Source organism: Lagenorhynchus albirostris, chromosome X, assembly GCF_949774975.1.
Source record: "Lagenorhynchus albirostris chromosome X, mLagAlb1.1, whole genome shotgun sequence".
NCBI classification, from domain to species: Eukaryota; Metazoa; Chordata; class Mammalia; order Artiodactyla; family Delphinidae; genus Lagenorhynchus; species Lagenorhynchus albirostris.
In genome coordinates this window covers 126288953-126315395 of record NC_083116.1, presented here as the reverse complement: position 1 = coordinate 126315395, position 26443 = coordinate 126288953, and the positions used below count along the sequence as shown (strand labels likewise).

General features: G+C 47.9%; 1 protein-coding gene and 1 pseudogene across 1 annotated transcript in view; one reads left to right on the top strand and one right to left on the bottom strand.

The window, feature by feature from the left end:
- Window positions 1-25465, bottom strand: part of ANOS1 (anosmin 1) — a 188470-nt gene extending 163005 nt beyond the window's left edge. Inside the window, exon 1 of the mRNA XM_060137589.1 lies at window positions 25239-25465. Within this exon, the coding sequence (XP_059993572.1) occupies window positions 25239-25436 (198 nt within the window). The 5' untranslated portion in view covers window positions 25437-25465. The remainder of the gene's footprint in view (window positions 1-25238) is intronic.
- On the top strand, window positions 239-9638 carry LOC132513996 (histone deacetylase complex subunit SAP25-like; annotated as a pseudogene).
- Window positions 25466-26443: the final 978 nt, after the last annotated feature.

Here is a 26443-nt window from a genome sequence, read left to right as displayed (position 1 = left end):
AACCCAACGTCAGCTCCTATGATGTCTACATGCGATGTGAGTACAGAATTTGTCCTGCCGGGAAGTTGGGAGGAAGGGGCTTCCCGTGCCCTTCGTTCTTCCCAGTGAGACCAGAACTGAGGAAACTTTCCACAAGAAGTGAGTGTAATGGGGGAGGGAATTTAAGGAGAGAAGTGAAAAGCGCACTAGTTGCTGAAGGAAGATGAGAGTTGAAGTTGACCCGAGGTACACTCGGAGGATGGATGGACAGTTCAGACGTTTACCTGCGGCTGAGACTGTGGATTTACAGTCACACCACTCCATACAGGTGTGTGATCTTCTCTGGCAGGACCCAACACTGAACTGACATCCAAGTAGGCAGCTACTAGAGCCTGACAGATCTACAGTTAGAATTTTATAGCTAGAGAGTAGCCAAAGGGCAAGAAAATGAAACTACTGGGGGAAAAAAAAAGATTAAAATGATACATCACAGGTCCTAGACAGGACTCAGCAGGAAGTGACAGGAAGGGTCAATGTAACAGTACTTTCAAACTTGCCTGGTTTAAGAATCACCTGGGAAATGTGTTAAACACAAAGGTTCTCAGGGACTGACTCGGTAGGCCTAGACGCGACCCTGGAACCTGTAGCTTAACAGATGCCCCGAATGTTCCTTACAATGTGGCACGTGTAGTAAACACTAGGCCAATAGGCTATCTCAACTTTGAGGGATTCCGGAATGAAGGTCTTGTGCTGAACGAGACAGAGCGCTTGTGCAAAGGAAATGAAAGCACTAAAATGGTAGGTGCTTGTGCTCAGCATGGAAAAGTGGAGTTTAAAAAGCGTAAGACAGAAGCGTTCTGGTGGGTGAGAGCGCCAAGGTGTGCCAATGGTTGGAACTGTGGGAGAATTCTGTTCTACAAAATAAGAGTAATTGTCTGTGGGAAATACTGCCATGGACCACCCAGATGGCCCCACATCCCAACCACGTGACTGAAATGAACATGTTCCTGGCTCCTGAGAGTGTGGAGAGCTGGCAGCTCACAGCTAAACGCCCTCTCTCCCCGCCCAGAAGCGGTGCTTGGTTGAAGAGAGCCGACCCGAGGCCACGTTCCTTCAGGGAGAAGCCCGTATCCAATGTCTGGTTGATGCTGGGGAACAAAGGACCAACCTCGTCCCATTCAGGGTAACTTTCAAGGCACCCTAAGCTCCAGGGCGTGCGACGGGACCCGCGGCGGCTGCAGTTGCTCCGGCCCGCAGCCCGCCTCCGCCTCCCGCTCCAGGCTCCGGCCACTTCCCCTGCAGGGCTGATCCTAAGAACACCACCCAGGAAGGTTCTGAGCTCAGATCTCAAAACCTCAGAATATGCTGCACGCATAACACCACCCGAGGAAAGCATGCATCTTGCCGTAGACATCGAGTGTGAGGGAATGCGCTTTCTCCAACGGAAGGGCTTCTGGGAGAAGCTAAGTCTCGACAAAGGCAAGCAGATACGAGGCGTATTTCTCGAAAAAGATGAGGGGGTTGAAGAAAGGAACCCCATGGTGGGAAGGTGTTAAGAGCAGCACGGAAGTATAGCCCCTCCAGTGCAGCAGAGGAAAGTGGGTTTATAAGAAAAGGCTGGGAAGGGGGTCAGCATTACAGCCCAAGGACACATCTCTTCATTTCAAGTCCCAACAAGATGCTCCTCGATCAACCAGGCTAGTTTAGGAGCCATCACAATTCCACCGCAGGTTAATACATCTTTCCTGAAACTAAGAGAATTGTGGTCTCTTGAGCACATTCACCAAAGAACGTATTGTTTTTCCAATACGTTTCCACTCGTTATAGGCAGCTGTGTTAATCTGCCCTTTTGAAAGCAACTTTCGTGTGAGGCTGTGTACCAAACAATTGAAAGGGAACAGTGGAAATATTGTTTAAAAGACACATCAAAGTTCCTGTGAAGAGTTCAAACCATTATCAAAGGAGAAAAACATGCAAGAGCAACGTGGAACAGCAATTTAAAAACGTTAACTTTACGCAACTCTTAATTACATCTCTTACTATCATTCTCTGGAAAGACAGGGATGAGGTACATATTTACAACTCACTAAAGTATACTTAGGCAACGTTAAATGACTAGGAATATTTAGGATTCTTCTTAGGCCTTTTCTTTCCTTAATTGTTGTTGCTCTTGTTGCTGTTGTGTTTTTATCGTGGGATGTTTTAGACATGAACAAAACAGAAAATTAGGAGAAATATTAACAGAATCTAAAGGGATGTAGTCAGCTACTAAAACAATGACTTCACAAGATCTCTGAGCTACAGAGGGATTCAATCTTGTCCTACCTGGGAAGGGTAGTATACAAAAGCCGCTCTTATTCATAAGCAATTGAAAACCAATTTATTATAGCAAAACTTATTGAGGGCTCTCCACCGTTCATCACATGAGCCACGTGGGATCCCAGAGCTCTCTGAGACCTCCTTCAACATTACTAACAGTCACGTTCTGTGCAAAGCATTTGCATCAGTGGGCATTTCTGTCAGTCCCTCTCTGTGAAAGTATAAGATCTATTCGACTAGGACCAAGCCTGCTGTCTACGTACAACCAGGACGAGGAAAGGGACCCAAAACATGACTGCAAATAGGCACTCAAAATGTTTGTAAACTGTAGAATTCTGACTCAGACGCTACGCTATAATTACAAAACAGAGAAGAGCTTTGAGGGTCATTTAATCCATCTTCTTGCTGAAAACAAGACACATGTCAGTCGTTAATGACATGCCACTGTCTTACAATACAAGGAACTTTCCAAAGGAAGGAGGTTACAGTGTCCCAGTAACACGTTACCCTGTCTCATCGACTCTTCCGTCCCTGAATTCCTACCGAAACCTCTCAAAACCATTAAAGAGCAAAGGGGTAAGAAGTATTAACTTTCAGACCTTCTGCCTGCCAATATTTTATCCTCTAATTAACTTAACACCTCTAATAACTCTCCAAAACATTTACAACACCTACAAAGAAAGGCCCAAACCACATGAGAAAGACGCAACACAGGGTCCATTCAGTCTGAGTCCTGAGAGGGAAGGCCACAGAGATGTCCTCAACCCCACAAAACTCAATGGCGGGACCAAGATAATGATGCAGACAGCCCGCATCTTGGAAGTGAACGTGAAATGGGGAACTTTCTGAGAAATGCCCACCAGTGTCTGAGGAGAAGGGAAAGTGCAGGATGGGTGGGGAGGGAGGATGTAAGTGTCCAGTGATCGCACTAAACCCCAGAATGACCATGCCTAGGGCTGTCTCGCCACTTGGGTCACTCATTATCACAGATTTGAGTAACACATGAAAGCCATCAGCAATACTGGCAACGCCAGGATCTGAGGAAAATTCTAGATCATGAGAATTGGGAGCGTTAAGGGAGATTCAAGACCGATGCCCTCTCTTTAGAGACGCAGATAGTGGAGTCCAGGAAGTCTAAAAATATGTAACACGTTGTTGATTCAAATCAAACTATTTTAATACAAAGCACACCTCATGTGGAGTCAGAAGACCCTACTGAGCACCCCAGGTCACTTCTCCATCGTAAACTGTGAGCTCTCGGAAAAATTAATTTCTTCTTTACTAAAATGCAAAGAAGAGTGTTTTTAGAAAGATCGTCGCAGAGATGTTTATGAAGACCCCTGGGATTATTTAAAGTCAAGACTACTGTCTAGCTGGCAAGATGCAAATCCATCGACAGGAGTGCTTTTCGCACGAGGAGCGACGCTTAATAACTTAGAAGAAGTTCACAGAGGGTTCTGGAGTCCTGCCTGGCTCACGGGATTGATTAACTGTGGAGAAGTCAGAATTCTAAGAGCGTTCAATAAGTTCTGATTTAATGATAAAGAAAACGACTTTCAACTGTTTAGGAATAAGGTCAGTCGTGAACTTCTATATCATCTGGTTGCTTGGAATCTTCACAAACGCACGAGGTCCATGCAAAGCATAGATCAGACCAGTACTTCAATGCAGAGCTGCACTAAATTCATAACTCATAACCCCATTTGGGGGAACATTACAGATCTAATAACAACAAATACTATTTCTCTGGGGGTCCTGGACCCAATTCCAACATGTGTGTTGCGAGGGGGAGGGTGGTTTCTCCCACTAAGCAATTCTCGCACATCAACAGGGTGATTCAATTCGGACACTATCTACCCTGACACAGCGCCAGATGCCACGGGATAAGGGCTCAGTCCCACTAGACTGCCCCCCGGCTTCAGACGCCAACAGCAAGCCCAGGCTATCACCTGAGCTTCTGACCCACAAACTACAGATTGGCGGTTCCAACAATCCCTCCTTGGCTTTAAACGCCAGTTGCAAGTCCAAGTTGTTACCTGTACTTAGGACCAACTGGCTATAAACAGTGGTTCCCATGACCCCTTCTTGGGTTTGATTAATCTGCTAGAGCGGCCCACAGAATCCACAGGAACATTTTACTGCCTAGATGACTGGTTTATTATAAAAGGACGTAACTCAGGAACAGCCAGATGGAAATGAAGCACAGGGCACGGCATGGGGAAGGGGCCGGAGCTTCCGCGCTCTCTCCAAGCTCAACCCCCTCCCAGCACCTCCACGTGGGCACCGACCCCAAACCTCTCTGAACCCCATCCTTTTGAGTGCTTACAGAAGGCTTATTATTATTACATAGGTATGATTAAATCCTGGGCCACTGGTGACTGATCCAACCTCCAGCCCACCTCCCCTCCCAGGATGTCTGAAGGGGGCGGCAACCAACCCCCTTCTTTAGATTACCCAGGAGCTTTTCAAAAGTCACCCCGTTCTCATTAACGTAAAAAAAGATACCTTCATCACTCTTATTACAGGAAATTGCAAGGATTTTAAGAGTTGTGAGTCAGGAACCAATGGGTGAAGACCAAATACATAATATGAGAAATACTCTGGTCACCTGAACAACCAAATACATATTCTTATAAATCACAGTATCACGCTATTCCTAATAGTATTTAAAACTCAAAATGAAACACAGTGACAAGAAGCTTCCTAGTGCTGCTGTAATAAAGTACCACAAACTAGATGGTTTAAACAACAGAAACACATTATCTCACACCTCTGGAGGCTAGAGGTCTGAGATCAAAGTGTCAGCAGAGCCAAACCCTCTCTGAAGGCCCTAGGGGAGAATCTGGTCCATGCCCTTCTCTTAACTTTTAGCCGTTCCTTGCTTTATGGTCAAACTGAGTCCCCCTAAAACCGAGTTCCCCTGCCAGGTATAAAGTTAACCTCTCTATCCAAAACTTTATTCCCTTTCTTGTCCTGTCCCTGTTCCCATCAGGGCTGAGGAGTAGCAAAGAAAAGGGGGGATTGAAACTGAGCAGGACCCTGCAGGGTCCTCCCTGGCACAAAAGCCCCTCCGTGTACCCTGTTTCTTGTTTACAGAAAAAGGCTTTAGTCTTCTAGGCCTTCCCTAAGTTCTAAAGAGCAGACTTAAGTAGTTACTAATTAGGGAAGTGAGGGAATGCAGAAACATAGGAAAAGCAGTTAAGCAAAAAAAGTAATGATAGCTTAAACAACAGTTCAGCATAAAACAGAGTCCGAGTTGCTCCTCAAGGAACATACATAACCATCTGACACATATCTTTGAGCTGTTCTTCAGAAACTAAGGCTCCCACCCGGGTGGAAGATGGTGATTACATACAGAGCACAAGACCCAGTCTGGTTGGAACCGCCACCAACCAATCAGAAGAAAGTCATGTACCCTGCAACCCTAACCCCAAATGATGCCTTTAAACCGCCCCCCACCCCCGAAAGCCCCGAGGGAGCAAGGGTCCTTTAAGCGTTAGCTGCCCGTTCTCCTTGCAAATCCAATCGTCACACAGTTTTCTACCTGTGTCCTCACATCTATGCGTGTCTGTGTCCAAATTTGCCCTTTTTATAAGGACACCAGTCATATCGAATTAGGGGCTAATCCTACTCAAGTATGACCTCATCTTAACCAATTCTATCTCCAACAACTCTATTTCCACATAAGCTCATTTTCTGAGGTACTGGGGGTGAGGACATCAGCATATGGATTTGGGGGGTGGGGGACACAGTTCATCCCATAACAGTGACTAAAACTAAATCAAAGCCATGGAAGAAATGCTATGTTGTTTCAACCAAACCCCAACCTCCACCCCAACTGAGAATCTGCCTTAATATTTCCATGCAGTTTTCTCACTTGCTTCAAAAAATCACTGTCGGGGTTTATTCCCTCACTTTGACCTCCCTGCCACCTCCCGGCATCAGTCAGAGCGCAGTGTCTCTGTACGTCCCATCTTCTCTCCATCTCGCCGCCAACGATGACCGGTCCCTCGTGTTTTACATAAAGTACTTAAGGCATACGCTTGCATCATAAGGAGACAACTGTTAACCATAGAGTAGACTCTTTAGGATCAAGCAGTCCAGTCTGGGGTGAAAACAGCCCTCTTAAAGAAGCAACCACACAGTCACAAGGAGATGATGTGGGCATGCCCAGCATCTGCCCCCCCCCAAGGGGAACCAGTCCATTCTATGGTGCTCTTTCTACCCTGTCCAGACCCCCAACGTTATGTTCTTGAATTCATTTCATAACAAACCTTGCCTGCGAATGACTTTTGCCCTCTGAGGTCTTTGTTAAGGCGTCTTCCCCCTATACCTAGATCTCCTGAACACATATGGTCAGAGGAAGCAGTGATGGGTTTCTTCCCCCATCAACAGATTGGAGCCGTGACCCATGTTTCAAAAGAGATGACGGCCAGCGGAGACTCCAACCCTCTCCCTAGGCAAGTGACTGTTTTGAAACTGTGCCCTCAGTGACATTCCTGCTGAGGAAGCCACCACCGACTCCTACTTAATAAGCTAAATCTTAATAAATGTTATGTAACTTGGAACGAAGGAGGAGGGTTGGTCAGAAGAGGAATGTTGCAGTCACGGGGCAGAGAACGTAAAGTTTCCATGCTAGAACGTGGCACAACCCACCAAGCAGAGAAGGACCCTAGAGAGAAGCCCCAGAGCATAAATAACCCTACATAAGTGGTTCTCAAAGTGGGGTCCCAGGACCAACAGTGTCCGCCTCAGCTGGAAGCTTGTCAGACATGCACGTCTCGAGTCTGACCCGAGACCCACAGAATCAAAAGCTCTGAGCGTGGGGTGCAGTGAGCTGTGTTTTAACAAGGCTACCCACTGATTCTGAGGCTTGCTGAAGCTAGAGAACCTGGCTGCAGAGGGAGGAGGACTGCTGGTCGTACTTTGCTACACAGGACTTCATGGAATCCCACTCCAAGTGTTGCTTCCTTCTCTCTCTCCACGTTACCACGTAGAGTCCTGACTACTTCATCCAGCTCTTCAGGTATCTCATAGCATTCTGGGTACTGAGACATACTATCCTCTTTATCAAGTAATAAATTGACCTTTGGATGTCTGTGGGTGCGTGTGTGTGTGCGCGCACGCAAGATCTTTGGATGTCTGTGTGTGTGTGTGTGTGTGTGTCTGTGTGTGCGTGTGTGTGCGCGCGCGCACCTGAGTTTCCACCAACTCCAAGTCCGTTTCTGCTTCTGAGCCTGAGGGCTGACACTGCCTCGGGGAGCATGAATCACCCAGGGCAATGATCCCCAGCAGGTCCAGGCCACGCTGGCCTCCACTGTGTCTCGGCCTCACCTCAGTCTCTGGGTATCTTCATAAAATAAACAACTCGAGGAAGATGCTATGCACTGACTGGGACGACGGTGAGGAGGAAAATCACAGCAGTCTTGAAAGACACTCTCAAGTCCCCTATTATTTTTCAAAATAGATGCTTGGCAGCTGTGAAACTTGACAGGGGTGATCCGTGCTTCATAATAAGCAGTTCCCGAGAGACTCATTACGGCCTGGTTTCTGGTGTGTTGACCAGCAGAGGCTAAGGATTAATTTTAAATTATCGAGCTAATTACTCAGAAGCATTAAGAGTAACCAGAGACAATGTGTTGCCAGATAACATGAACTGGATACATGAACTGGATTCTATTGCTATTATCACTACAACCATTTAAAAAATGTTACTTGAAAAAACACACAATGCCCCATAAATGAAAACTATTTGCATTCCTACACAAGAGTTTAGTAACGCGTTTTGGAACACACTCAATAAATCCTAGAAGTACTTATTTTAATACTAAAGCAAAGTCTACCACCTTGATACACACATATTGGCTGCAAGGCTCAGGATGTAGTTTAGTTGACTTTCATTTGTAGTGGAGAAAACATAAGCAGGAAAAAAGAATTACTAGAGATACATGGTTTTCCCATTCTAATCGCCTTTACTAAGTCAGATTTTTGTCACATGGTTTTCTTGTGATATATGCTTCTTCATTGTGCTAATTTATGCTATTCACTAGAGTACAGAATAATTAATCAAACTAATACAGAACACCTCATAGTACATTATCCCCTGACTTATATGATATTCTAGCCCATTCATCATGATTCTGGGTTATTTTAATATGAACTTCAAAAAAAATAGCATGTTTTAATGAGAGATCACTTGAGAAAACATGATGAATTAAATGGGATACAAGAGAAAGCTCGATAACCCCAAGAAAAGACCTCGCTTTGCAAAAATAAAAACAGTCAATTTCAAGAAAAATATGTTATCTGCAGAATTATAAGCACCCAGCATCTGGGAAGCCAGCTATGTTTTCCTAATAGAATAGATGACCTAGAATTCAACGGCCTTTTCTACTTACACAATACCTATCCTGGATTTCAAATTTCAATTTAAAAATCTACTTAAGCTATTCCCATGCATCATACGGGAAGAGAAAATCTTTAAGTGACAAGAGCATATAAGAGATCTGAATTTCATTCACTACCTAGAACTAAGAACTTTCGAAGAAACTTCAAAGGGTTTTTTAAATTAAAAACTTAAATTTTAAAACATTTATTTTAAAAAAGTTTTAATTTTTTAGAGCAGTTTAGGTTCATAGCAAAACTAAAAGGCACAGAGATTCCCATCCACCCCCTGTTCCCCCATACACATAGCCTCCCCCATTATCAACATCCCAATCAGTGGCACATTTGTTACAACTGATGAAGCTACACTGAAACATCATTATCACCCAGAATCCATAGTTTACATTAGAGTTCACCCTTGGCTGTATATTCTATGGGTCTGGACAAATGCATAATGACATATCCATAACTACAGTATCATACCTTGTGCCATCCCTCATTGTGGCCTCTGTATGAAGTAGCCTCAGGCAGAGGCCTCAGGGCCGTGGAGGGCAGCCACCCAGGGATGCAGGGTTCCCAGTCATGTGCTGTGAAGATGTCTTTCTTTCTGACCCTCCGCTGCCCTGTGGGCAGTGTGTTCCCCTGCACCTGTCTCAGGCCCCTCAGCAGGTGATGGCCTCTCTGAAGCTGGTGGTCTCACCCCCAGTCATGTCCCCCTGGGTCCTCCCCACTCCATCCTCTGGCTGCCTGGCTCAGTGGGCGTGAGCTGATCGCCCTCACTGGCCTCCTGCAGATGAGCCAGGGGAAACCAAGCCCCAGGTCCCCGGAGGGCTCCCATGCCCCCTGCTGGCCCCCCAGACCCTGCCTCTGACCACCCAGGTGCCAGTGGTGGCCAGAGCCGTTCTCACTGGGTGGACCCATCTTTCCCACGGGCCCCAGACCACCAAGGTCCATAGCCCCCCTGGGGGCAGAGTGGGCCCCCTACTTCCCCAGGCAGGTTCTGTTGACAAGAAAACAATGTTGGTTCCCCAACAACCAAAAACAATCCTCTGTGCCCCACCTATTCATTCCTACCCAGCCCCCAGCCCCAACCCCTGGCAACCACTGATCTTTTCACTGTCTCCATAGTTTTGCTTTTCAGAATGACATACAGTTGGAATCATACAGTGTGCAGCCTCTTCAGATGGGCCTCTTTCACACAGTGATATGCATTTCAGGTTCCTCCGTGTCTTTTCACGGCTTGATAGCTCATTTCTGTTTAGTGCTGAGTAGTATTCCATAATCCGGACGTACCTTCGTTTATTCATCCATTCACTTACTGAACGACATCTTGGTTGCTTCCAAGTCCTGGCCATTATGGATAAAGCTGCTGTACACATCTAAGTGCGAGTTTCATCGTGTATGTAAGTTTTCGTCTCATTTGAAGAAGCACCATGGGGTAAGGGTACGTTTCGTTTTGTAAGAAGCTGCTCACCTCCCGAAGTGAGTGTCCCATTTTGCGCTCCCAGCAGCAAGGAAGGAGAGTTCCCGTGGCTGCCCATCCCCGGCATCATCTGGTGCCGTCAGTGTCGTGGATTACGGCCATTCTAATGGGTATGTGGTGCTATCTTGTTGTTTTAATTTGCATTTCCCTGATGACATGTGATGTGGGGCATCTTTTCATGTGCTTATTTGCCATCTAGATATTTTCTTTGGTGTGCTGTCAGTTGAGGTCTTTGGCCCACTTTAAAATCAGGTTGTTTAAATTCCCTTTCATTGCTCTTAGAGCAGTCTGTGAAGGATCGAGGGGTGCACGCTACTCAACTTTCTGTCCCAGCATCTTCAGCACCAGCACTCACTCTGTGCCTCGCTCACCTGAACCACAGCAGCCAATACTTCTGTAGACCTAAGTACACGTGAGGTTCTGCTCCGAGTGAACTGTGTGGCATATCAGAGCACGATCCAGGGAAGCCGTGTTAACCATCGCCACCACTTTCTAGGCGAGACACTTGAGGTAAAGAGCACGTAAGCGGTCTGCAAGAACGCTCAGAGACACAAGTTTCTTAAAAGGAAAAGACAGTTTACTTGCAAAGATATTCCGAGGGAATCAGACTTTCGGACCAGCTCACCGAATTTTAAAAACACAACAGGTATTTAAAGGAAAAGATGCAATGTGACCAACTTTACACATTAGACTGGTCATGGCTGAAAAACCCCGATTTTCTGAGAGGCTATCACATCCCCAAATGCCATGACATATCTTCAGAATCATCACTGCTAAAGACAGAGATACTGTTGTTTTCATTCAGGAGAATGTTTGCTATAGAATGGAAGACAAGCATTTTTTTCGAAATAAGTGCCTTATTCTTTCCTAGATTCTCAAATGGAGACATAAGCGAGCACCTTTCCAAACTCCCATGCTGTAAGTGAAAAAGAACATTGTTACTGCAATCAATTTATTGACTCATGTATCTGAGTTTATTCTTTCAAAGAGGGGAACTGAATATGTAATAAGAGAGTCATACATACACGTATACATTTAGATACGGATATACATATCTGAATACAGATATTGAACTAGAGACACATCAACCGAGACAGACGTAAAGTAAAAAGAGAGAGAACTAGACCAGTGGCTTTCAACAAGGGTGATTTTGTCCTACGGCACATATTGTAACGTCTGGAGATATTTTCTTTGTCATGACTGGGGGTAGAAGGGATGCTACTGGTATCTAGTGGGTAAAGACCAGGGATGCTGCTAAACATCCCACAATGCACAGCACAGACCCCAGAACAAAGGATAATCTGGCCCCAAAGGTCAGTGGTGCCAAGGCTGAGAAACCATGAACCAGACACTCTTGAATCATACACATACAGACATATATATGGAAGAAAACATTTTGGCCCTAACTTCATACGGCTGTTCAAAAAAGAAGAAACTTCCTCCTTTTTTGTCAAAATTGTGGAGTAATAAATGGGACTAGAGTATGCCAATCTTGCCCAATAAAAAACAGGTTTAAAGTATTATACAAGTCCATGGCCCCTGTATGACAGAAACATCAAAATACAAATGGATGTCTGTTCTCATGGAGTCTCACCTCTAAATAGGTTTTTCTCTGGTGATACTTAACAAGTGAATATATCCTGTCCAGAAGTGTTTTTTTTATTTCTTTGCAGCTGTGAGGACATTATCTCATAATTCCGGATACAAAAATGTGGAAACAACAAAAGATGTTCCGTACTTTCTTTTAGATTCTGGCCCAATGGGAAAATAACTTCCCAGATGTAGGCCATTTCTGGAATGATCAGCAAATGGGTTTGGCTGTGCTGCTTTCAAAATGGTACAGCCAAGTGTCAAAATAAAGGAAGGAGAGGGAGAGAGGTGGGGGGGACAGAAAGGGAGAGAAAGTGCATTTCTAGTCAAAGATGCGCCAGGGATATTTGCCAAACCTCTACCGAGGGCCTACCTATGTCTAAAAGAGGAAGAAAGGAACTGGGGTATGTATTTTAGGTTTTAAAGGCAAAGTTCTAGTTCTGAATGGCTATAATAGCCCAAAACGTGAACGAGCAAATGAGAAGCCAAGAAAGTCTTCAACCAATGACTCTCTTTAATCGTGGACAGCATCTTGGGTGATTTCTCTGCACTTCCTTGCCACAGAAGAAATGCAAAGGAATCGCAGTTACCAAAATGTTTTAACGGCGACCGGTCTCCTACCTTCTGCTCATCGTTCCTGAAAGTAGTAACTTCTGCATAAGCTTGGCATCCTTATCGCTAACACGTTTCCACTCCAGACAGCAAGCTCCAAGGTATGCTGTGTTGCAGCTCGTAACTTTACCTACATTTGAATCATCCGTATGGCACGACTGCTGGGCAAGAACGGGCCACCCCGATGCCTCGGGGGTCTTCTGATCCTTGTTTCACACGAGGTTTCTCCTCCATGGTGAGCAAAACCCTCTTTGTGGGGGAATGGCCATCAAGGGAAGGACATCAGTAAGCAGGGGCAAAAATAACTAGCCTGTCATGATGGACAGGCATGGAAATCTGAGTATCTCAACAGAATTGTTTGTACAGAGATTTCTCAGGGAGCAGTGTCATATTTTCAAATGCTTTGATGATGATGGTGATGGTGGTGATGCTGATAATGATGATAATCATGATGATGATGATGGTGATGATAGTCGTGATGATGATGGTGATGGTAGTGATGGTGATAATGATGATGATGGTGAAGATGATGGTGGTGGTGGTGATGATGATGGTGGTGGTGGTGATGATGGTGGTGATAGTGGTGATGATGATGGTGATAGTGATGATGATAATGGTGATGGTGATGGTGGTGGTGATGATGGTGATGATGCTGGTGATGATGACGGTGATGATAATGGTGATGGTGATGGTGGTGGTGGTGGTGATGGTGATGATGGTGATGATGGTGGTGGTGATGATGATGGTGGTGGTGATGATGATGATAATGGTGATGATGATGGTGATGGTGGTGGTGATGATGGTTATCATAATGATGGTGATGATGGTGATGATGATGGTGGTGGTGGTGATGATGGTGGTGGTGATGATGGTGATGGTGGTGGTGATGATGATGGTGATGGTAGTGATGGTGATAATGATGATAATGGTGATGATGGTGGTGGTGGTGGTGATGATTCCCTCATGATTGGAAATGGTCTTGGTATTTGCATTCTAAACGGGTCTGCTCATCCGTTGGAAAGAAAACTAATGATCCTGAGATGCCAGGATCCTTGCCATATTTGGGTTGCTATAACAGCACCTGGAAACCTGTCCAGCGGCTGGGGTGACATAGCACTACAAGACGTGCATCCTCTTCAAAATCTCTCTCACTATTGCAAGCCTTTGTCAATTTTGTTTCCAGTCCACAAAGTATAACAAACAGTATAAATTTCAAAAGAGTGCTACTCATTCCAGTAGTGTAGGCATTTAAAGACAGCAATAGAGGCATTTATTTAAGTCTAAAAAGTGCTGTCTCTCTCAATTACGCATTATCAGAGAATTAAACAAGAGTTGATAAACGTACATCATATGAACTCAGTTGAGACACAATGAGTAACAGGTAAAATCACCTTTAACCTGAAAGCTTTATATTTGTTTTCATTTAGAATTTCTCAACTGTTTCAGTCTTTCTTTTAGAGAAGCTGTCAGTAATCTCCCAAGAATGTGATCCACCTGGTTTGTCCTCAGACAAGACCATCATTTGCATTGGAGGGAGACAGGAAGAACAAAAACACTGTGATGCGTTTCACACATAAGAATTATTAATGCATTAGAATATTAAAGAGGGTTTAAAAAGGTGTAAACTACAAACAGAATATGGAGAAAAGAGCTCTAAGTCGCTTAACCGAATGAATTCCCATCATTTTTCTTGTCCCCAGCACCCGCAGGATTAACGACATTTTCGTAAGGTGATGGATTACTGTGCAAAATTAATGTTTCTTGTTTCATTAAAAGGACCCTCTGTTTTGCGTTTTCACTTACAGACTTATAAAATTGTCACTTCTTTGGATATAACCAGAAATTAGCTATGAAATTTAAAAAGTCATCCATGATGATTAGATACTGAATTGAGGGGAAACATCCATTTTTGTTCTCTGAAGGTTATTTGAGATCCTATGCACACCAGTAAGAACCCGCACTTCCCTAAAATGAAGATGGCGGTCACCAGACATTACTCGACTGTTTTCAGTGGTGACGGCATATCTGCCTTATCTTTCAAAGTAGGAAGGTAATATGAAATACAAAATTATATATTTTGAGGTCACTCTAACAGAATGTTATTTTCTCAAGTTGGCAGGGTATTAATCACTTGGAGACCGAAAAGCTTATTAAATGACGAACGTTATAATTTAAAACAAAAGGATAAATAGCATGTGAATTAAGAGCTTTTCTTCCCTCTTGAAGAGCCATTGTTTCTCAGATTCCCCTGAGGATAGATTTTTGCACTCTGGGGGATTAAAGAACCCCAATTCATCACCATTTTCTTTTCATGTGCAGCCTTGAGAATTTTCTAAATTCTTTTCTCAGAATTCCTTATTGTCCAACTTTTATATCTTACAGAGATGATGGAAAGAATGATAAAATGTAAACACACACACACACACACACACACACACACACACTCTCCCAAAACCAAAACAAAAGCAAGCAAACTTATAAGACACACTGAGTTCTTAAAAGTAGCAGTCACATACCTACAAGCCATGAACACCACTTGCAAATATTCCAAATGTGTCCCTCCACTGTACAAAACAGCAATGGTAGCCAAGAGTGAAGGTCAAGGGTGAAGCCCTGAGACCTCTGTCATTCCCAGACAACAAACTCACCCTCCGTGGCATCAAGGAGCTCAGCTGTTCGTGAAACATTCCTGCAAGGATCACAATACTACTCTGCTATGTTGCAGGACGAGTGGGATTTTGGGTGGACCTAAACAAAATCTACTTATAAGGGAAAAAAAATCTTCATCTAAGAAATTATGATAATGTGTTAAACAATTCTCTATAAAGATTTAGAAGATGATTCATGATTATAACACACTCTTCACTTTAACAACTCTTTGCAACTATTTGTGTAAACGTCTGCCTCTCTCTCTCTCTCTCTCTCTGAAAATAATTCTTTTGTGGGCAGGAAGCACGTGTCACTTATGCTGGGTCCCCAGCATCTAAGCTACCTGAAAATCAACTGTGTGTGACAGATCCCTATTGGTTGGAGGAAGGACTGGGATAGACAGAGGCACAGTGCATGTCGTTGATGGACTGGTATTTTTAATGGTTTTTTTCTATCACACCAGCAACCTTTCAATCGTCCACAACTGTGCCACTTCGGGATGCAGTGGTACCTCCAAGAGGCAAGGAGAGACTGAGACATGGAGGTCCGTTTCCCCCCAAAACTCCATGATTGTCGATGATATTCCAGCTGATATGTTCACCCTGTCTTCTCTCACTGTCAACATGCTGAGAAGCAGATCATTTAGTATAAATATTTGGGAACATGACAGTTAGGGCTTGAGTTTCTGCTACGAAGACTTGGTTATCTCACTTCCCAATAGCTCACGACCTTCAGTTGTCTTATCTGTAAACATAAAATAACACTCCTGACCTCAAAGAGCTGCTGTGAAGGTCAAATAGATATTTTATGTGAAACTGCTTTCTCAGCACCAAGATAGAAAGCGATGAACGCTCAGTACCTTCTAACCTGTGGCTCAGTGATTCAGGAGAGTTTCTTACTTAGGATCCAGCCCCACCAGTCGGAACTGGGGTCCTCCCGTAAGCCAAAGCATGACGGCAGGGAGATGGGAGAGGCAGCCCCCTTCTCTCCTTTTTATGCTCAGCGCGGGCTCTTTCTTAGGGGTGCCGGCGAGGATCTCCACAGAGATCAACTCAGTAGCGTGAGGGCAGCTGGTAGTGTGGCCTGATGTCCAACCAGATCAGCAAGAAGCAGGAAGACACCTCTAAGTGGGATGACCTGCTCTCAACCCGTCCTGCAGAACAGAGCACTCGAGCTTTGTCACAGCTCTTACCCACAAGTTCCCAAGGCCTGGCTGCTGGCTGGGCGGGCTGATGCTGCATCCTGTCCATTAGGAGCCACTCAGAGCCCCCAAGAGACAGACCAAACTCCTGCAAGACTGCATTTACTCAGGTTGGCTGTTCTGCGGTTGGAAGAGCCCAGCTTTCGAGGCTCAGCTCAAGTGTCCTCTCCCCAGCACACGTCCCCTACAGCAACAGGCCTGAGATCTCACACAGGTAACTCCCCGAGCCCTCCCTGTGGACGGCAGTGGTCCTTTTACAGGGCTTAGCCCCTCCCAGACTATAAACCCCTCAGGATTAGGGGTTCTGCCAGCTCATCTCTGAAACTGCAGCAATCCATCGATATTAGCTGAAATAAGTAGAAGCGATTAAAGGGACGGTTTTTGCGGGTTTGTTTTTTAAGGGAGAAACAGACCAAGCATCTACGGTCTGAGATTTACACTAAAATGAGCCATAAACACTGCTTCCATCAATCTTTCCTTACTTATCGGCTATCAGGGGTAACCACTTTTATCCAATCTTCTCCATCACCATCAGGGAAAATGCCTCCGCTCGCTATTTTGAAACCATGTGCATAATCTTTTAAAGATATGGAGGGGACTCTAGGTCCTGGGGGACGTGGCAGCCTGGTCACTTGCTGAGTAAACGCAAAGTTGGTTAATATCTGAACTAACTGGGCCTCTCTGCCTTCCTCTTAGACCTGCCAGGGGTACTGAGGTTAATGACGTCCCCTCACCCCACCTACTGTCCACCTACCAGACAACTATTGCAAGCTGGCTTTAACAGCACCGTCCTCCCTTGAGATCTGTGGGGGACTGGTTCCAGGACCCCTGTGGATACCAAATCCGCGGATGCTCAAGTCCGTTATGTAATACGGACAGCTGGTCCGTATTATAATAAGAGTACAGCCGGTCCTCTGTATCCACGGGTTCCTCACTGGCAGATTCAACCAACTACGGATAGGCAGAACCAGAGCACACGGAGCGCCGACTATATATATTTTTTCACAGAGGCAATGAAGGCGCATGAGGTGCTTATGTCTTAGGATCAAGATTTGAGACTCTTTACTTAAATCATCAGGCGAGATAAACTAAATTCAAATAACAGAAAACGTACCGACTCAACGTGCTTCCTCGTCTAGAAGGATTCTTTTTTTAATTTGTATAAACTCTCACTTTTTTTTTTTTTAAAGGGAATGGTGGATTACAAAACAGAAACAGACTCACAGACTTAGAAAACAAACTATGGTTACCAAAGGGGAAAGGAGGGAGAGGGATAAATTAGGAGTTGGGGATTAACATGTACACACTACCATACAGTATATGAAATACATCATCACCAAGGACCTGCTGTACAGCACAGGGAACTCTACTCAATGTTCTGTAATAACCTATATGGGAAAAGAATCGGAAAAAGAATGGATATATGTATAACTGATTCACTTTGCTGTACACCTGAAACTACACAACACTGTATATCAACTATACTCCAGTGTAAAATAAAAATTAAAACAATAAATAATAAGAAAACCAGCGGGCTTCCCTGGTGGCACAGTGGTTGAGAATCTGCCTGCCAATGCAGGGGACACGGGTTCGAGCCCTGGTCTGGAAAGATCCCACATGCCACGGAGCAACTAAGCCCGTGCACCACAGCTACTGAGCCTGCGCGTCTGGAGCCTGTGCTCTGCAACAAGAGAAGGCCGAGACAGTGAGAGGCCCGCGCACCGCGATGAAGAGTGGCCCCCGCTCGCCGCCAACTAGAGAAAGCCCTCGCGCAGAAACGAAGACCCGACACAGCCAAAAATCATTAAATTAATTTAAAAAAAAAAGAAAACCAGCAAAGGGGGTAGTGGGGAAAGTCTGAGCTGAGAGTTGTGAACGCTGGGTTATACCTTTACTTCTACTATCTATTATGTGTATGTGCTTGAATGAATCATTCCTATAAGCATCAAGCTATCTAATCTGCAAAACAAAAGGGTTGAATTCGATAACGTATTTTGAAGGTAGGTGTCTGAGGTTGGGTTTCCTGGAAGCTGAGGCTGAAAGGGGGTTTTCTGTGAATGTGATGTATCAGGGGGGAAGCTCTCAGTGGAAGGGGAGGGAAGGATGCAGAAGGACCTGAGTAGGGATGTGTTCTCGACTAGAGACCTGATAAGCCTGGCCCTGTGCAAGGCTTTGGAGCATAAATTGTACCAGAGTTGATCCCAGCAGAGGGCTGGCCTCCTGTATCCCCCAGCGGTGAGCCAATGGCCATGACCTGCCCTCATCAGGGAAGGAGGGTACACTGCCCTGCTGGCAAGATGGTGCCCAGGGGCTAAAGGTTATTAGTCTCTCAGGGGGAGCAGCTGTAAGCTATTAGCTGCCGGTCCAGGAGCCGGGGGCTGGCGGGGTGAGCGACAGAAAGTCACCAACAGCGTCTCCCGAGAAGGAATAGGTGTCTATGACCCATTTCCAATATTCAGAGACTCCGAAACAAATTACACGTTCTCCTAAGATAGGTGGTACAAAAAATAACTAAAATGTCAAGAATGTCAGTTTTATCAGTCTACTGTGGTAATGTGGGCGACCTCACGCTGATCTGAAGTTTGAAGGAGTTATGGATATCTTTGATTAATGTGAAGAGGAAAAACTAGGTCATACTTAATAAAGGCCATATGTTGATAGACAACATACTTTCAAAATATGGAGTGCAGGGTGAGTGGAAATGTTGAAAGGTGGCTGGCTTCAGCACTCGAAAGGACTTGGAGCTCAGACACTGCACCAACAGTATGAGTTATGGGGTAATTTGACAAAGCATTCCAACAGGGCGTTTGTTATTTTCACCAGTACTGTTGCGCATATAAAAAACGCCTCTCAATAATACAGATACGCTTCACTGTTTATTGTCCCAAGCCCAACCCTCAAAACCGTGTAAGAGTCAGATTTCCGGAAGGCAATAGCAACTCACACGTAGGAACTTCTCCATTTCTGCGCGAATACAATCAATGCCCACTGACACTTTGATACGTTTCTTTACGTAGCCTGCAAGTTTTATGCCCATTTGCTGTAACATACCCAGGTAGGTTATACAGTGAAATCTGATGAATCTATTTCATAAAAACATTAAAAAATTATAAGTTAGGAGGTTATTAGGGTGGGAATGCTTAAACCAACAACATTAACTTTTAAATGTAGGTCTCCAAACATACATACATGTATGTATTTTATTAATATATTGAAATATATATAAATATATACTATACTCAATATATAAACATATAGATACATAAATTTATTTCTCCTCTAATAGTACAGTGCACAAAGAAATAAATAAGTCGGCATTTTCTAACGTGTTTTCTCCATGTTCTGTAATAGTCACAATAAGATACACTTGTGAATCACGGTTCAAGGAAAAATGCTGTATTAAAAACATGAAAATTTGCCATGAATAACCTAATGTTTCGTTTGGGTCAAATTCAGAAATTCTTAGAAACACAGCCAGAGGTCCAGTGACCCAGACCAGGAAATACAAAGGTCAAACTTGAGGATGGCCTCTCTTCCCAGAGACTTTCTAGCGTATAACTTCAACCTCACGGCAGGCCAAACGGACACACCACAGCTGAGTATATCCACCAAAGAATCGCTCCTCCAAAACTCTGCGCGCCTGGGGCAGGGTTGTGGCTGCTGAAGGTTTCTGATGCGCTAATTGTTTGTTTACTTTCTCTGAGAGGAGAGGCTAGTCGTCTAAGCAGAACGAGCTAATCGCCAGCTTAGTTCTCTCTTTTGCCAAAACAAACAGCTTCCAATTACTGCTAGAAAAAAGCCTCTGATCTCTAATCAGCTACCTACACGAGTCTATCAGCAGTAGTTTGGAGAGTGAATAATGTCCCATTAAGCTGGAATCTCTTAACGCTAATAAAATTCTAGAGCCCTAGGACCAAGGCTGCCAGCAACCTGCTACTTATCTTCCAACAAGATTCCACCCACTTCTCCCCTCCGGTCCCAAAATCTGGCAAAGAAATAGACGCACTCTTCCTATTTTATTACACGTGGGCTACTCTTTTTCCTCAAGCCCAATTCTACTGAGCCTCCTTTGAGAAGACTCAGGCAGAGAAAGAGCAGGTTGCAGGTCTGCTAATATTTAGTGGAAGGACTCTATCTGCAAGGCTCTGGGACTCAGATCCATCACTGCCATGATGAGCGGAACCTAGCGAGACAGGCAGGGTCTCTGCCCTGAATGTCCCAACAAGCACAGAAGAGGAGGCCACTCTCAACTTAAATGAGAGTCACCCAAAAAGAGACAGAGCTAATTTCAGGCACATTTTCACTGTTTTCCCTCTTCTTTAATCTTCTAGGGAGGTTGAGAAAACAAGTGCACGGCGGGTTATTCCCAAGGGAGCACGTCAGCATTGTACCCTTGAACACGATGGACAGACTATGGAGAACCACCAGGACAAGTGGGCTTAACCTACCCTCTTCCAAGGGTTAAAAAACCCAAACCGGGGCCAGCTTCAGGGACAAATGACCAGTGCACGTGGCCCTCGCTCGGAAGGGGCCCTGCACCTGAGGGTTAATGTGCCGAGATCGCCATGTTGAAATCCTCAAAGATCTTATCTTCGAGTTTGCGTTCGGTACGTGCAGTCTGAGGGGATATGGGAGCATGTTCTAGCCTCCGGCATGCATGATGCCGCCTCTCCTCACCCCTCTCCTCCCCAGGGAAGATTCTCCGCGGCCCACTCCCTGGCCCACTGGCACCCCAACCCTCCCAGCCTCCCCCACCTCACCCCCAAATCACTGTCACCCTCTGCAGGGGCCTGAGAGTGGGCACGAGGAGGGTCAGGGTGGCGCGTGCATGCGTTGATGTGTCCCAGAATTTAGTGGTGGCTGTCCCCGGCCCAGGCTGGGACCATCATACCGTGTTTGGTGGATGGCCAGCCACAGCCCAAGACTCCACGGGAACAAGCCTATTGCCCGTCCCTAATGCAGGTAGCTAATTGCATCTGGCAAGCAGATCTAAGCACACCTGGGGGCTGACCATCTGCTATGGGTTGAGCGTCGGAGGGGGAGAGCCCTGGTTCAGCTTCCTGAGGATGCGGCTAGAACAAAGTGCAGCGCGCTGGTCCAGCAGCTGGTAGAGCAGGGCACTGGGCAAGGGCCATGCCTGAGCAAGCGTATGCGCTCGCCAGACCCCGGGTGCCCGTGACGGTCTACACATGTCCTGCGAGATCCCCTTGTGGGGCACCCGTTGGGCACACCCTACACAGGGCACTTTGGGGGTCCTCGTGTCCTCCTTCCCACCTTCCTGAGTCTGGTCCCCACTTTTTCCTCCAGGGATGAACCAGGACATCAAAACTGTGTACTGCTGGTGATCTTCCACATACAAGTGAAATGCTCTGATGTTTGCGTGTAACACTGGCAGTGCACAAGAGAAAGATGAACAGTGAGCTCCACGCGAATGACTTCATGTTTCAATTATGCTTTACCGAGAACAGCACTGGATAGCAAATTCCAAAAGAGAAGGATCACAGAAGAAAGAACAAGTTTTATATTTTAGTTCCATCGACAACACTTCTCGCTCTCTGAATAATGGACGACATGTTTCCATTTGGCGCTGCGGCCTAAGAAATAGGCAGCCAGTTCTGAAGTTAAACCACTAACCAATAAAATCCTAAAAATAAGAACAAATCCCAAACCTGTAGCTGTCCTTGCTGGGAACCCAGGTCCCCCATCTGTTAGCGTCTCAGCATCTCCGGTCCTCATCAGCTCTTAGGAGGACACCAACGGTACCTTCTTTGTATGACGGTTGTGGGGATGAAATGAGACAGACTTGTAAGACCCCCAGAACGGTGACCCCTTTATTACCATCGCTTTCATTATTCCCAACAGGTTTTATGATCTCCACCTGGCTGGGCAGGTGTCCTACTGGACACACGAGAGGCTGGAAGTTCAGGAAGGTGATCTTCCCCAAGCTATGTATCTGTCAAGTGGCTAAGCCTGACGCAGAGCGCCATCTGCCCAGCTCCAGAGCCTGCCTCCCTGCTCCTTACCCCACAGCTCTGACCTCAGCTGCATTCACTGAGGAAAGGCCCTTCCCAACCGCCTCCGTTGCCAGGCTTTTAGCCACGTGCACGCATGACACGTGTGAACTTGAAATGGCAACGTGCCAAATGCCCTGCGCAGGGCATCGTGGAGCCGGGTACTGACAACCTGTGAGGTGCTACCTGTTACTGCTTTTCACAAATGAGAGGCAGCCCTCAGTGGTGAAATCAATGATTCAGTTCAGAATCCATCTCCCTTGCAGTATGAAATCCTAAGCTCCTTCAGGTCGGGGACCGTGGGCAGATCGTTCAGGATACGGACACTCCTGTATCCCCATCACCACACCCACTTCCAAGCATCAGTATTGAGTCCCCCGTGCCATCAGGCAAGGTTGACAGCCACATGACTGACAAGTGAAGCCGATCTAGCCCCACCCACGTGGAGGCACGCGTGCGCTCCATCCACCTCCAGCCTCGAGCTGCAAGGCTGGGAGGCACTGGCGAGTGTGCAGAACCGGGGCGGAGACGTTTGGACCCCAGCCTTCTCTGCAGGCCTGCTACCCCAGGTCACTGGCCCTGGCAGCTCCTTTAAAGGAGGCCGGGAACTGTGCAGGAGAAGTTGGGAACCCGCACCTGCTCCAGAAACAGCCTTCTGCTCCGGTTTACTTGCACAGGTGGGTGGGGTGACCCTGATAGAAGGGGCTCTTCCGAACCCTTCCGCCAGCCCAGCTTCTCCCGGCCATTAATAAATCCCACGTGCAGCGTAATGAGTTGCCCCCAGGCTGATCCCTCCGCATCCTTCCAATTATTTAAAAAGGGGGAGGGGCAGGGAAGCTTGCAGCTTTCTAAGGAGTGTGTGCTTCTGTCTTCTCAAATCTTAAGAACGCTTAATCCCTGCAATTTAGATAGGCATTACCAGGTTAGGGTTAAACCTCCAAGAATGGCTTTGCAATTGATTGCAAAAACAGCAGTTATTAAGTCCTGAGTAATTTGCGGCTTATTTCACCCAGCTAATTAAAATGTAATCAGGATTGTCTGGCAATGTGTATTCTGTCAGCAGTTTTTCTTCCGAAGAGAAATCATGCCAAGAGACCACAAGAAAAGCCTTTCACGGGAATTGGCTCGATCTAAACTGCTTCTTTAGCCGCTGAAACTGTAAAACAAATAAATTACAGCAACTGACAATTCAATTTAAAAAAAGAAAGAAGAAAGAAAGGAAGGAAAGAAGAAAAAGAAAAGACACTCTTTCTCCCTGGGAACAGGCTGCCGGTTCGTTTTGTTTTCTGTTGTCGTTTACACAAGAGTGTGGCGTCTCCTCGGGAGAGTTGGCTGCGAGCGCAGGGCCGGCGGTTTGGAAACCAGGGGGCTGGGGAGGGGCCCTCTCCAGGATGTCCGCGTAATTTCAGCGCACGAGACCACACTCCCTTTTCCCTTTCCCTGAAGACCCACGAGGACAGCAGAGCGCGCCGAGTTCTCTGACACCCACCGGATGTCGCTTCTTTGAGAACACAGAGAAACACGCACTCAGGCGCATGCAAACTTCGCCAGCTGGTTCACTCTCTGAAGATTCCAACTTTTAGTTCTCCTTGTGCCACTCGGCGCGAGGTTTCATGAGTTCTCACGCCAGAATGAACATCGCTTCAGACTTCGGAGATTCGTCCCCAACTCCACGGTCATTACGATGGCCTCCTGTCGCAGCTCAGTTCCCAGGGCCTCTGGGAAGGCCCATGTATCCCGCCCGAGTGGAAGAGACGCCCAGTTTATTTCTCAAGGGCAGAGGGCTCGGCTTAGAACCCCACCCAGGAGCCCCGGTCTCCTTCTGGCCTCCGCAGTTTTCCCTGCGGCGAGAAGCTGGGACTTTGGAGCAGGTGAGCAACTAAGGATAGAGACGAAAAGGCGAGGGCGAGAACCAGGGCAGACAAGAGGAATTCGGTTATCTGCGTGAATGGTTTCAGAGTGCGCGCACTCGGGTCAGCTGGGGAAGGCAGCTGTGGCGCGCGCCTCGGTCGGGGCCGGGAGCGGTTCCCGTGCGCCCACCCTCGGCCAGTGTCCCTGAGCAAGTCCCGCGGGGGTCCTCCCCTCTGTGGCGCCCTCCATCACCCCCCCCGCCCGAGGATCCCGGCCATCCACAGCACCAAGCGTGCCGTTCTCTGAACCTTCTACACACCCAACACCCACCCTCCCACAAGCTCTCCTACCCTCAAGCCGACAGAACCTACGAGGACTGGGGGAGATACTGACCCCCGGGAGCCCGCTCAGAGCATCCAAACACGGCGCCTCCAAGTCCCGTATCCCCTGCATCCCTTCCCTTACTCTCCACGCCATTCGTTGGCGAGACCTGGAAGTTCTGGGGCTCCGAACTGGGGCGCGCACAGCTACCATCACCACCGCCTCCCCGGGCCCCAACACAAACGCGCTGGAACGCACGACTTGGCCCAAGTGCCCCGCCCGGGGCTCGAAGGGTGGGCCGCGAGCTCTCGGCCCGCCGAGGGCGAAAGCAAAGCTCGAAAGAGACAAAAGTGTCCTCCCGCGGGCACCTGCGGGGCCGGGGCTCGTCGCGCGGGTCCCCGGGCGCAGCGGTGCGCGCCTCCCGGCCTCGCTCGCTGTGCCCGCCGCGCCGAGGGCCCGGAGCGCCCCGGAGTTTGCGGGACTCGCCACCAGCCCGCAGTCCCGCGCGGAAGTCCCGGGCAACTAACAAACCCACACTCCCACCCTTGGAAGCCACACAACTGCTCTCCCTTCCCAGAGAAACCGCCTTTCGTTTCCCCCTCGGAAGAAGGGAGTTAGGTAAAGATGCCGCAGGCTTCTTTTTCCTTTCGGGAGCAGGGACGGTGCTGGAAAAGAGGGTTCGCGCACCCAGACTGTAAAATCCACGCGGAGGGAAAGACGGATCTGCCGGCTGAGCTGGGCGAGAAGCTTGGGCGGCGAGGCTGGGAGGCGCGCGCCCCGTGCGCACCCGCCGCGGCCCGCAGCGCCGGGGAGGACCCGGGCGGGCGGCGGTTCATACCTGGAAGTGCTGGAAGAAGGCGGAGATGCGCGTGATCTGCAGGCTGAGGCACCTGGAGGCGCAGCGGGCGCGCTGGACGCTCCCGGCCGACAGCGACTCGTCCAGCCGCCGGGCGGCCGTCGCGCCGGAGCCGGCCGCCAGGCATCCCCCGGAGGCCGCCAGCCAGAGGCAGAGGGTCAGGGGCGCCCCGGGCACCATGGCTGCGGGTTGGGGGCGCGGGCGCCGGGCGCTGGCCGAGGCTCCCAGCTCCGCGCCGGGGCCGCACTGCCGGGAACCTCGCGGCCGCCGCAACTCCGCTGGAAAGTTCAATCATTCAACTCCGGCCCCGCGCCCTCCCTGCCAAGGCCCTCCCCGCTCTGCCTCCAGGGGTGGGGTGAGGGTGACAGGCGGCCGCGCCATTGGCTGGAAGGGAAGTGAGTGACGGGGGGCGGGCGGAGGGCCGTGGGCAGGTCTGAGGGGCAGCGAGCCGCGAGCTCTAGCGCAGGGGGATGCCGGCCGAGCGCCGCCGTGCGCCCCTCTCCAGGTGGTCCGCTCCCACGCAGGTTCCCCCACGGTCCGCTTGCGCTCCTTCCAGCCCCCCCTCCCCCACGCCATCCAGTGAACGTCAGGTGCGAGCAAGCCCGGGCCTGGATGTGAGGCGCTGTCTCGGGCAGCAGGGCCTCGGCACCCATAAGGGCATGGGAACAGGCTAAGGAAGGACGGAGCGCCCCTAAGCTGGGCTTTCTCCCCGGTTCCTACCCCGGGCTCAGCTCCGCTCATGCTTTCGCTTATCTGAATTTCCCTTTTCCCGAGGAGTGGGAAAGAGCTAAGTGACAGGACTGTGGTGGGTGTAATAAGGCGAGACAGAGGCCAGGCAGGGACGTTTGACTGACACGTCCCTCATCCTCCCTCCCTCGTTCCTTCTTTCTTTCCTTCATTCCCTTCCTCTCTTCCTCCCTACTTCCCTCTCTTTTTCCTCCCTCCATTCAGACCTTCCTCCAATCCTTTCCTTCCCTCCTTCCTGTTGTCCCGTGGAAACCGATCTGAGCTGGCAGCTCATAGACCACCCCCCAGTTTCCTCAGGTGTGTGTTGTTCTCGTAAGCACTACCCGCCCCCTGGTTTCCTCAGGTGTGTGTTGTTCTAGTAAGCACTACCCGCCCCCTGGTTTCCTCAGGTGTGTGTTGTTCTAGTAAGCACTACCTGCCCAGCCTGAGTGACTTATTCA